This window comes from Symphalangus syndactylus, chromosome 3 (assembly GCF_028878055.3).
Source record: "Symphalangus syndactylus isolate Jambi chromosome 3, NHGRI_mSymSyn1-v2.1_pri, whole genome shotgun sequence".
NCBI lineage: Eukaryota > Metazoa > Chordata > Mammalia > Primates > Hylobatidae > Symphalangus > Symphalangus syndactylus.
Genome location: NC_072425.2, coordinates 117,705,146 through 117,717,223, shown reverse-complemented (window position 1 = coordinate 117,717,223; position 12,078 = coordinate 117,705,146). Strand labels below are relative to the sequence as shown.

The following is a 12,078-nucleotide window of genomic DNA, read 5'->3' as shown; positions in this document are numbered from 1 at the left end:
GGCCTCAAATGATGCTCCCACCTCAGCCGCCCAAAGTGATGGGATTACAACCAACTTTTAAAACAGTTGGAAGGCTGAGTGTGGTGGCTCATGCCTGTAATCTCAACACTTTGGGAGGCTGAGGTGGGAGGATGGCTTGAGGCTAGAAGTTGGGACAAGCCAGGACAGCACAGCAAGATCCTATCTCTACAAATAATTAATTTTTAATTAAAAAATGTTTTAAAATAAATAATAAAACAGTTGGAAAGCTAGTCTCAGAGTCGTTTGATTCTCTAGTATTACAGAGTAACTTTTTCATAGAAGGAAGAGAAAGTCTAATACACTTTCCAAAACCATAATATGTAAATTGTTGTCACAACTGACTTTAATTTGCTTCCCCTTGCTCTCCACTCCCACCTTTTGGCCCCTATCTTTCATTCAGACATTTTAAGGAATAAGGAAATTAAATAAATGAAGAAGAGAAAATTCTCACAACAGCGAACTAAAACCAATTTACATAGCTCTCATTTGGAAAGGGATAATCCACTACACAGAATACTTATTTCTATCAGTGCCTTATCACTCCAGTCCACACACAGACACAGACCAGTTTTCCAAATTAAATCATCGCTTTTCCTGTATACAAAAGAGAAAAACTGAACCTGGGTCTTTCATTTGGATACGCTCCAGTATATATTTACACACGAGGGAACACTATTTGGCATGTCTTTCATAGAGCAGCAAGCAATATGGCTTTTTAGATTTGCATGAGGAAATATCATAGAAATTCCACTACTGATTGGCCGGGCGCAGTGGCTCACGCCTGTAATCCCAGCACTTTGGGAGGCCGAGGCGGGCGGATCACGAGGTCAGGAGATGGGGACCATCCTGGCTAACACGGTGAAACCCCGTCTCTACTAAAAACACAAAAAATCAGCCGGGCGTGGTGCTGGGTGCCTGTAGTCCCAGCTACTGTGGAGGCTGAGGCAGGAGAATGGTGTGAACCTGGGAGGCGGAGCTTGCAGTGAGCCGAGATTGCGCCGCTGCGCTCCAGCCTGGGCGACAGAGCGAGACTTCGTCTCAAAAAAAAAAAAAAAAAAAGAAATTCCACCACTGATGACCGTGCCTAACTTCCAAATAAAGGGATGTAATTCCGTTTCTACCTACTTTTTTCCACAGTAAAGCCAAGATTCAGGGATAGTACGATTACTAATCTAGCAAGTTTATATACAGGCAGCAGTTTTCCAATTTTTTTTTACATATTACCTGACACTGACAACCCTCCTAGGGATGGTTCCCCATTCTTAACAAAATAGAAGACACTCTCCAGTATACCCAGAGATGATCACCAAATCAGATAAACCAACATTTTAGAATGTCATATTTGGCATTTTTAAAATACCTTTAAAAATTAAGACTTTTTGAGGTAAATGCAGTGGCATGTTCCTATAGTTCCAGCTCCACAGGAGGCCGAGGTGGGAGAACTGACTGAGGCCAGGAATTTGAGGCGGTAGTGCACTATGATCTTGCCTCTGAATAGCCACTGCACTCCAGCCTGGGAAACACAGCAAGACCCTGTCTCTAAAAATAAAATTAAATTAAAAATTAGGGGGCCGGGCACAGTGGCTCACGCCTGTAATCCCAGCACTTTGGGAGGCTGAGGCGGGCAGATCATATGAGGTCAGGAGTTCGAGACCAGCTTGACCAACATGGTGAAACCCCATCTCTACTAAAAAGACAAAAAATTAGCTGGGCGTGGTGGTGCACACCTATAATCCCAGCCACTCAGGAGGCTAAGACAGGAGGATCGCTTGAATCCAGGAGGTGGAGGTTGTAGTCAGCCAAGATCATGCCATTGCACTCCAGCCTGGGCAGCAAGAGTGAAACTCTGCTTCAAAATAAATAAATAAATAAAATAAAAAATAAAAAAATAGACATTTTACCATAGAATCTAAAAATTGGAACTGAAAATCTGTCATAATTGATTTTACATAAAATAATCTACAAAGTGTTACCAGTTTTTTTGTTTGTTTTTTGACACAGGGTCTTGCTCTGTTGTCCAGGCTGAAGTGGAGTGGCACGATCATGGTTCACTGCATCCTCAACCTCCCCATCTTCAATCGATCTTCCCATCTCAGCCTCCCAAGGAGCTGGGACTACAGGCACGCATCACTACACCAGCTAATTTTTTGTATACTTTGTAGAGATGGGGTTTCGTCATGTTGCCCAGGCTGGTCTCCAACTCGAACTCAAACAATCCATCTGCCTCAGCCTCCCAAAGCACTGGGATTACAGCTGTGAGCCATCACGCCCAGCCACTATTAGTCTTATCCTAGCTTTTTCCCACTATATTCCACATAAAAATTAAATTAGAGGAATTATTCTCAAAATCCTAGAAAATTCAGGCTTATTTTTCCTCTTTTATGTGTTCCTATGTCTGCAAAAAGGAAAAAGGTAGGGACAACTGACAGATTACTAGCTACTATAAGGTACCTTACTATTATTCCACAATTCACATTCCTTACACACAGTGTTCTATTTGTGTTCCACAAAAAACACTTTCTTTAGTATTATAACTGGATTCTTGATAAAAGAATCAGAATACTGCAGATATAAAGAATGGTGTATTCTGATTAACCAAATACTCTGATTAAATGAATCCTAGAGGCCAGGTGCAGTGGCTCAAGCCTATAATCACAGCACTTTGGGAGGCCGAGGAGGGTGGATTGCCTGAGGTCAGGAATTTGAGACCAGCCTGACCAACATGGTGAAACCCCATCTCTACTAAAAATACAAAAAAGTAGCTGGGCGTGATGATGGCCGCCTATAATCCCAGCTCCTTGGGAGGCTGAGGCAGGAGAATAGCTTGAACCCGGGAGGTGGAGGTTGCAGTGAGCTGAGATCGTGCGATTGCATTCCAACCTGGGCATCAAGAGCGAATGAATCCTAGAGAGAGGAACCTACCTTACCAGAAATATCCAGGCTGATGTTTAAATTCACCTAGCCAAAGACAAAATAATTAAAATAATTACATTTCCATTGACTGTCCTGTTATCATCCTGCCTCTTTTCCTTTGTTTCAAGGGCCATTAAGGTGAACAAATGCTATGTAAGTTGCTACGCTTATACAAAAACCAGCCATTATAACTCGGAATATGGCAGCTGTAAAAGATGGAGCACAGGTCCTGTGCCTTCCTGATCCAGGTGCTCAGCAAGTGTTTTTATTATTTTCTACTTCTTTTTGAGACAGTCTCACTCTGTCAACAAGGCTGGAGTGCAATGGCGCTATCTCAGCTCACTGCAACCTCTGCCTCCTGGGTTCAAGCTATTCTCCTGCCTCAGCCTCCTGAGTAGCTGTGATTACAAGCATGCACCACCATGCCCGGCTAACTTTTTTGTATTTTTAGTAGAGACGGAGTTTCACCATGTTGGCCAGGCTGGTCTCGAATTCCTGACTTCAAGTGATCCACCCAACTCAGCCTCCCAAAGTGCTGGGATTACAGCCGTGAGCCACCGCGCCTGGCCTCAGCATGTGATTTTAATTTTCAGGATGCAAGTCAGCAAGAAGCAGCCCGTGGTTAATGAGGCCTGAACCACTGGAGATATACTATAAGGATTATCAGATGCTGGTCAGAGGTTCAACAGGCTAGAGGAAAAGGAAGACTGGCAGAGCTGCAAGGTGAAATTGGTGGGTGGCAGGTGGAGCTGCAGGGAGGCTGGCACCTGCCTAGAAGGCTAAAATGAGCAGAAATTACCATTCATACCGCAGGGATGGCTGGGCCAGAAAAGGTGGCAATCACAGCTCTGGCAAGAAATCAATATTCATGAAAGTGACTTTAGACTAAATAACCCCCCTTCCTTCAACCTTTCTTATCTATCTAAAACAAACATTTCAGTGTTGCGTATCATTTACTTAATGCAGATTAATATCCTAATTTTAAAATATTAGGATATTATTTGTTTATGAATCTAGAGAAAAGATTTGCCACTCTCCATATATACATTAATAAAAACTGTACTTGACACCAAAGCAATCCTGGCCAGGTACTATGGATCACACCTGCAATCGCAGCTCTCTGGGAAGCTGAGGTGGGGAGATCACTTGAGGTCAGGAGTTTGAGACCAGCCTGGCCAACATGGTGAAACCCTATCTCTACTAAAAATACAAAAAATTAGCCAGGAGTGGTGGCGCATGCCTGTAATCCCAGTTACTTGGGAGGCTGAGACAGAAGAACTGCTTGAACTGGGGAGGCAGAGGTTGCAGCAAGCCAAGATCATGCCACTGCACTCCAGCCTGGCAACAGAGCGAGACTCCGTCAAAAAAAAAAAAGAAAAGAAAGCAACCCTAATGTAAGCTTTATCATTTTCACCTTACATAATCTGAATAATTATTAAACACCATCATTAACACAATCAGCATTGTACTCTAAGAAATGTTAATAAATGAATGGACACTTGCTAAATCAGCTCTTCAACGACTTACAGTGTAGTGGTTACTTGAGTTTCCTGCACTCTGAAAGTACCTTGATCATAACTGTAACAGGCAGTGCAAAAGGCAGTTACTGCTAAGCTAGTCTCCATGAGACAGGAACAGTTTTTTGTTCCGACAGCGACCCATTCTCTGACCTAACCAGGAGAGGCCTTTAATTACAACGGGCTGAAAAAAGAAATCTAGGAGAAATAAAGATACTGTCAAAGGGCGCCTATTAAGCTCATGGAGATCATGAGAAGAGAGGTAGATGGAAGTAAATAGCCAGCCCAATTTAATTTCACTCTAATGAGTGCCAAGGCTCACATTTAAATTAACACAAGTATAACTGCTTTTACTTGCAACAGGTCTCTGGAAACAGAACCTTAAAGCACCACATTCCTAATCTACTAGTTCCCAAAATTAATTACAGCTCATCTGAAAGATGCAATTACTTCTGCTCATTTAACTTAAATTCTAATGAGTATAAGAAGTAAATGAATGGTTGAAGTAATTACACCTCCACACGTCTGATTAGGCTGCCCAACTACACAAGCAAACAACCTTAGTGGAATAAGGAACTCTTGCAGAACAAACAGGAATCTACGATGAGTTCCACTTTAAAAAAAAAACCTACGTGCAAATTTATATAACCAAAAATATCCTAAAACAATGGCAGTTCTTACAAGAAGCCAAAGGATGACCAAGTAAATAGGGCAGTAACTATGAGAAGTCTCAAATTTTGTAAACTTGCCTTTTTCCCCCTTTTAATTCTTTCCTTGTGCCACCAAAAATTCTAGTAGCTAAGTGGGCCCTGAACACACACATAAAATCAAAGCTGGCTTAAAAAGTAAAACACTGAGTGAAAAAAGGCTAAGCTGCGTTAGTGAAACATAGAAAATGAAAGGCAGAGGTACCTCATCTTGTCTAAGGCGTTTCCACCTGCTATTTGCACTTAGGGTTTTCCCTTACTATAAACACCCACTTAATTCTCAAATCAAAAATGTATCATAGCAGTGTATCTCAAACTGAGGTCTGTGGACACTCAGGGTAGACACCTTTAAGAAACTGTGCTCTCCTCTGGCTAATGCCTTAATTGACTGCATTGTCCACATCATCAACATAATTGGTGCCATCTTCATTTGGGTCATGGATCACTAGTGCCAGGAACAACTGCTACCAGAACAAAGGCAATATGACCGAGTAATAAACAAATAAAGCTTCCAATGGAAGGAAGGCCTTCATCAGGGCAAGAAGATTCTCAAGAACTGCAGGTTGCAACTGGAAAAAGTGTGAGAAAATGAATCATCAACAACGCACTAGATATTATCAGCAATCTCTGAGAAGAAAATTAGCTTCAGCTTCAGCACAATAACATCATCCATTAGATTAACTAAATGTTGCTGACAAGTTTTGTATTGGTTTCACAATATTGTTTTTATTTACTTTGTAAACTGATTTGCTTTCAAGATTGCATGAATGTTATAAGCATAGAATTACAGTTCCATGCTTGTGTATATTTACTTATCATAATAATTAAATGTATACAAGAGTCCATTATCTTTTTTTTTCCTTTGATCAATACTAAACATACAAGTTTAGAAACATTTTCCAAAAAGCAAACCAAACAGCAGGCCAGTTGCAGCTTAAGGGAACTAGAAGAAGAATGAAATAAGGAAGAAAGGACAGCCAAGATGCTGCAGGCTAGGGTGGTGAAGGAATGCTGATAATGCTCTCCCCACTCAATCAATTCAACTCAATGAGTATAACTCTTGCTATTTATTTCTTTTTTATTTTTTATTGACAAATAAAAGTTGTATGTATTTATGGTGCACAATATAATGTTTTGATAGACATAACATGATGTTATATATATTTGATACATTGTGGAATGGCTAAATCACGCTAATATGATCATTACCCTATAAACTTATCACTTTTGTGTGTATGGTTAGAACACTTAAAATCTTGTGGCACTGGATATGGTGGCTCACGCCTGTAATCTCAGCACTTTGGGAGGTGGAGGCAGGCAGATCGCTTGAACCCAGGAGTTTGATGAGACCAGCCTGGACAACATGGTGAAAACCTCGACTCTACAAAAAATATCAAAAATCAGCCTGGCCTGGTGATGCATTCCTATGGTCCCAGCTACCATAGGAATAGGGAGGCTGAGGTGGGAGGGTCACCTGAGCCTGGGAGGTAGAGGCTGCAGTGAGCCGTGTTTGCATCACTGCACTCCAGCCTGGGTGACAGAGTGACCCTGTCTCAAAAAAATAAATAAATAAAAATCTCCTTGCTTATCAAGTTTCCATTGCTTATTTCTGTCTATCCTCTTTTTGTCTGTTTTGGGGTCTGCATATTATTACAAGGAGAAAGCTCATTTTACTTAAAGATGACTCTTTGAATTCAAAAGTATAAAGACAAGAAAAAGTAAAGGGTAAATTATATAAAAAATCAATTTTGAAATGTTTCTTTGAATATAATTCCTGAAGGGAAAAAAATTAATAAGCAAAAGTAACCTACTTTTTCACAGCTCAAATTTTAAGACTGATACCTGTTAAAAGGATACAGTTCAAATAATTATATTTGATGAAAAGGGTAGAGATGTTCAGTCATATACCATTAACTAAAACTATTCACCAGTAAGAATATTTTCAAACATCACTCACAAAATATCTATGTGGCATATAACAAAATGAGCAAACAATCCTAATGGTAAGATTTGTATAGATTTTCCTCACTTCACAGCAAAGTTAGGACTAAGAGAGGTTAACTTACTTGCCAACTATCACACTGTACTTGATAACACCAAAATTCAAATCCAAGTCTAGGTCAATACACTTAATTAACTATTATCCTTTTTCTCCAAGTGGACATGAATCTGAAACGTAATAATGGATGTTGGCCGGGTGCGGTGGCTCACGCCTGTAATCCCAGCACTTTGGGAGGCTGAGGCGGGCGGATCACGAGGTGAGGAGATCGAGATCATCCTGGCTAACACGGTGAAACCCCATCTCTACTAAAAAAAAAAATACAAAAAATTAGCTGGGCGTGGTGGCGGGCGCCTGTAGACCCAGTTACTCGGGAAGCTGAGGCAGGAGAATGGCGTGAACCCGGGAGGCGGAGCTTGCAGTGAGCCAAGATCGCGCCACTGCACTCCAGCCTGGGCGAAAGAGCGAGACTCTGTCTCAAACAAAGAAAAAAATAAATAAATAAAATAAAAATAATGGATGTTTAAACACGTGTTAAGTATGTTATATGTATTATTTAAAATTGAAATTATCTAGTTCAATTGAAAGGAGCCTTCTACTTCAATTTAAAGGAGCCTTCCAAATAGTCCACTGAAGAAATTACAACTTGAACCACAGAGCAAGGAGCATGTGTGACTCTTATTGGAATAGTCAGGCATGTATTACCTAAGAGAGTGCAAGCCAAAACTCTCACGAGAAAAGTTAACAACAGGGATAAAAATAACATAATATGCTCTGAAATACATTGATGATTGTCTGCTTAATAAGGTTACATTAAGAATGCATTAATTATTAATAAAAATAACAGTGCAGTGCTAAAAAAACTGAAATGGATAATGGATACATATCTATTGAAATAGTCTGTATAAAGTTAGGGAAGGTGAAGTTCTCCCCAGGCAAGAAAGAAAAACAGAAAGGACAGACTGGGGGAAGAAGGGCTCCCTTAGTGGAGTGGGCAGACTAATGGTATGGGGATGCTCCCGCAGTGGAATGGGCAACCCCATGGTACAGGCACTGCCAGCTCTGCCAGGGGACATGTCTGGGCTAGTGGTCAGGGCAGAGGCAACCAGTGATAGAACCAAGCAGGCCTCAAATCCTTTTTGACACACTCCTCCTATCCAAGCAGCTGCAGCCCAGCCTCAGAGCATCCTCCTCAAGGGACAAAAGGTGGCTTGGTATGAAAAAAATCAGTGCTACAGTGTGACTTCAAGGGTTCCTTTGCTCCAAAATCCCTCCCATTTGGCAGCTGCTGTTAGGAATCCTTTTACCAAGGAATAAAATCTTTTCCTTTTCACAATGAAAGAAGTAATAATCAAACGTTAGTTAAAGTAATACACTCTCACCACAGACTTAAGAATCCTAGAACGACAGCAGGTTGTATATTTAAGTGCATAAGCCAAATTAATGATGCAGGGCCTATATCTTCAAAGAGCCTACACTCCCAAGATTTCTTCACTTATGAATGGAAGAACAAACCTATAATGATGGGAATCATCTGACTTTTACAAAGCTAGATTCAACCATCATAATAAAGTATGTAACGTCACTCGTAATATAATGTACATGTCAGAGCATTTATCACAGGTATGTAAGTATTTTCAGCTTCTGAAACACTAAAGTTTATCTCAAGCAGAGCGGGGAGAAAAATGTAGAATATCTGGCACCTCCAACAAGAACTGGTTTGGCATTTGGCACTCTGAGACGCAGCTCTTTTTGAAGAGGCATCACGCTCTCTTAGATGCAAAGAGGTTAGTCCCGCGAGATTTTAACCAGGATTTGCAAGCCAGAGGAAGGACAGTTCACATTAGTGTTTATGTAGGGTGGCAAGAATTGCAGACAAACTATATTTTTCACAAATCACAGTAAATACCATTATTAGTAGTAGCCTCAAATTCAGAAATTAAGTGAATATGGGCATAAAATACATTATCTTTACCTTGGTTAAGTAACACAAGTGGTTAAGTAAATGTTTTAACATTTGGGATGGTTAAAATAAAAGATATTTTGGAGCACATTAATTTCAAGACATCTTGCTAAGCTCTCTCCTTATGTGAATAAATGTTTCAAAATATAGATCCGATGCTAGTATTGTCTCAGTTTTAGGCGCATACATCCCTATCATGTTGTTATACAAAGATGATGCCCCCATATATGTCCTGGGGATTACTAGATCACCCAAAGGTCTCTCTACCTTTTGAAAGTATCTCATTCACCCAGCTTTAAGTGACCAGAGATTCCAGGGCCTCATTTCAGTAGCTAAAACATCCAGAAGCCTCTATTAAGATGCAAATACTTTTCACAGGCTCCTTTGAAGATGGAAAACAAATAAATAAATAAATAAAAATAAATTTTTTAAAAGATGCAAATACCTCCTGGGAAAGGTAACAAGCCATATCATGTAATTGTGCTCAATTCTCTTTAGGAGAAACTCTTCAGTTTCAGATACTCTTAGGTCTTAGTAATTGAAAGCAAAGATCCAGAGGATAAAAGGAGGAAGGAAAATTTGATCAGGAGGTGTATGGGAAAGGAGGTGGAAGAAGCCCTATATTATAGACTGTAACAGTCTTTATAGTCTATAGATCATCAAAAGTTCTGATTGGCCTTTAACTCCTGAACTTTCATCCCAATGACACACCCAACACCCACACAATGCAAACCAAAAGCAAGACGCACAGAAAACTTGCAGAGTTAAAATGCACTGGTGCCATGCTGTCTTCGATTATCTTACAAAATGGCAAAACTGTAAATGTATACTTTTTAAAAAGCCAACTCAGTGACCGTGTCCAATGAAGAGCCACTGACGTATGGGAGACATTAATAATTTTCTTTGAATATCACTAAACTAGCTTAATTTTATCCTTAAGACAAACTCTTGATTCCCCCCTTAAGGGCTTTTTTAGTTCAAACTATTAATAGATACAATAAATTTAAAAAAAAAATTTAAAGTCCCCAACATCTTCCTAGGAGCATTACACAACAAGATGACTTTGAACGACTTTCCTCAGGATATATTCCAGTGCCCTGTAGAGAACTTTCCCCATCCCTGTAGACGTGTAAGTAAATAAGAACACCTCAAGAACAAACTTTTTTGGCCACCAGCAGGGGAGCTCTTCAGCTTTTGTCCCCAAATCCATTCAAACAAAAGAAGCTCCGACTCCTCCAACCCACCCTTCGGACCCGCACCCCGCAGGGACTCTCCAGATCCGGGTGTCCACTCCCCCGCCAGCCCTACTTACTCCTCAACGCCCCAATGAGCAGAGAGCCGTCCTTAATGAGCTCCTTGATGAACTTGTTGGTTCGCTCCAGCTCAATCTCGTGACACTGCAAGCGCTCCCTGAAATCTGGGCTGTCCAAGTAGGAATCGCTGAACTCCAGAGTGGGCAGCCCCATGGCACAGGCGCTGCCAGCGGCGGCCGCGGACACGTCCGGGCCGGCGGTCAGGGCGGGGGCAGCCGGCGGCCGCGGCGGGCGCTGGGGTCGCGCGATTGCGGGGAAGGCGCCGGGACGCGAGAGGACTGATTGCGCGGAGGAAACGGGCCCCGAGCGCCGCGCCGCCTGCGCCGGGCTCAGTCTTCCTCCCCCGAGGCTAGGTGAGCGCAGGCGCGGGCGGCGGGCCGAGGCACGAGTCCGCTCAGGTTGTTGTCATCTGGACGCATCGTCGTTCGGAGCGCAGGGGCGGCGAGGCTCCGGGCCGCGGCCGGAGCAGGAAAGTTTCTCTCACCGCGCGCAGACACTTCCGGCAGTTCCACTCCCCAACTCTCTTGACAGTCGTCGGCGTTGTGAGCCAGAAGCAGCGCACAGCCGCAACTCCGGCCGGGCTGGGGAAACCCTCCCCCTCGGCGGACGCAGGCTCAGAGCGCTTGCAAATCGGACCCCGGCTCCCAGACCCTCCTCCCCGCCGCCGCGCTCCCACCCAGCGCCACCCCGCCCCTTCGCCCCTTTGCCCTCCTGCCCCACCCGTCCGCCCGCACAGGGCTCCAGGGCTCCCCGCGCTACAGCCCCGCGCTTGCGCTCCGGCCTTGGCTGGGGTGTTAACCCTGTCCCCTCTTGGGCCCCTGGTTTCGGCTAGCCCTTGGTGACACTTCGGGGTCCCTCGCTCCACAAAAGGATCTGACTCGCAATATACCTCCCCTAACAGTCGTCCCCTCCACCCACTCCCTACAATTCTCTGGGAGAACAACCAACGTTAAGTTTCCCTAAAGTTTGAGTATTTTGAAGCGTAGATGGAAGATACTACTGTCTAGCGTTCGTTTAGATTTTACTTCACACTTCCCCACCCAATGCATTTGAATTCCACGTTGAAAAGTTGTCACATCGCTCTCCCACCCCTCAGTTTCACTGATCCAGCCTGGAGGTGTTTCTTCCCCATGCCCCCACTCCATACCTGGGAAGGTGGGACGATTTTTCAAGTCATCCTCACTCACGTGCTCCTACTTCTAGAAGAATACCTATTTGCATCACAATAGTAGTATCTCCTATTGGCACCTGGGTAGAATTGTCCTAGGAGCAGGAAGATTTTCAAATTGTTGAACTGGACTGGAGTTTGAAATAGTTAACTCCTACCCACAGGCTTTATCCTTCCTCCGGCGAAGGTTCACCTAATAAATTTCTGTTCCCTTAAAACCTTGACAGCACAAGAAACGACTGCTTTACATCTCATCCTGACATCATCTATAGGATTTCTGAGAACTCAGATATTGTTCTTAAGGATCTGCTTTTAATTTCTACATTTTCATTGCTTTGTCCATATGAACCATCTGTTTAGAAACTATTCTACAGATCATGAGAAAAATTCCACTAAAGTGCTTTACATTTTTCCCAATTAAGTTTCAGAGCCAGTCAAGATTCTTGGTTTCAATTTTTTAAATGTACACGAACATTA

At 42.6% G+C, this 12,078-nt stretch overlaps 1 protein-coding gene across 1 annotated transcript in view; it reads right to left on the bottom strand.

Annotated features, from left to right (window-relative positions):
- ARHGAP42 (Rho GTPase activating protein 42) overlaps positions 1–11,038 on the bottom strand; it is a 316,155-nt gene extending 305,117 nt beyond the window's left edge. The window contains exon 1 of the mRNA XM_055272874.2: positions 10,433–11,038. Within this exon, the coding sequence (XP_055128849.1) occupies positions 10,433–10,586 (154 nt within the window). The 5' untranslated portion in view covers positions 10,587–11,038. The remainder of the gene's footprint in view (positions 1–10,432) is intronic.
- Positions 11,039–12,078: the final 1,040 nt, after the last annotated feature.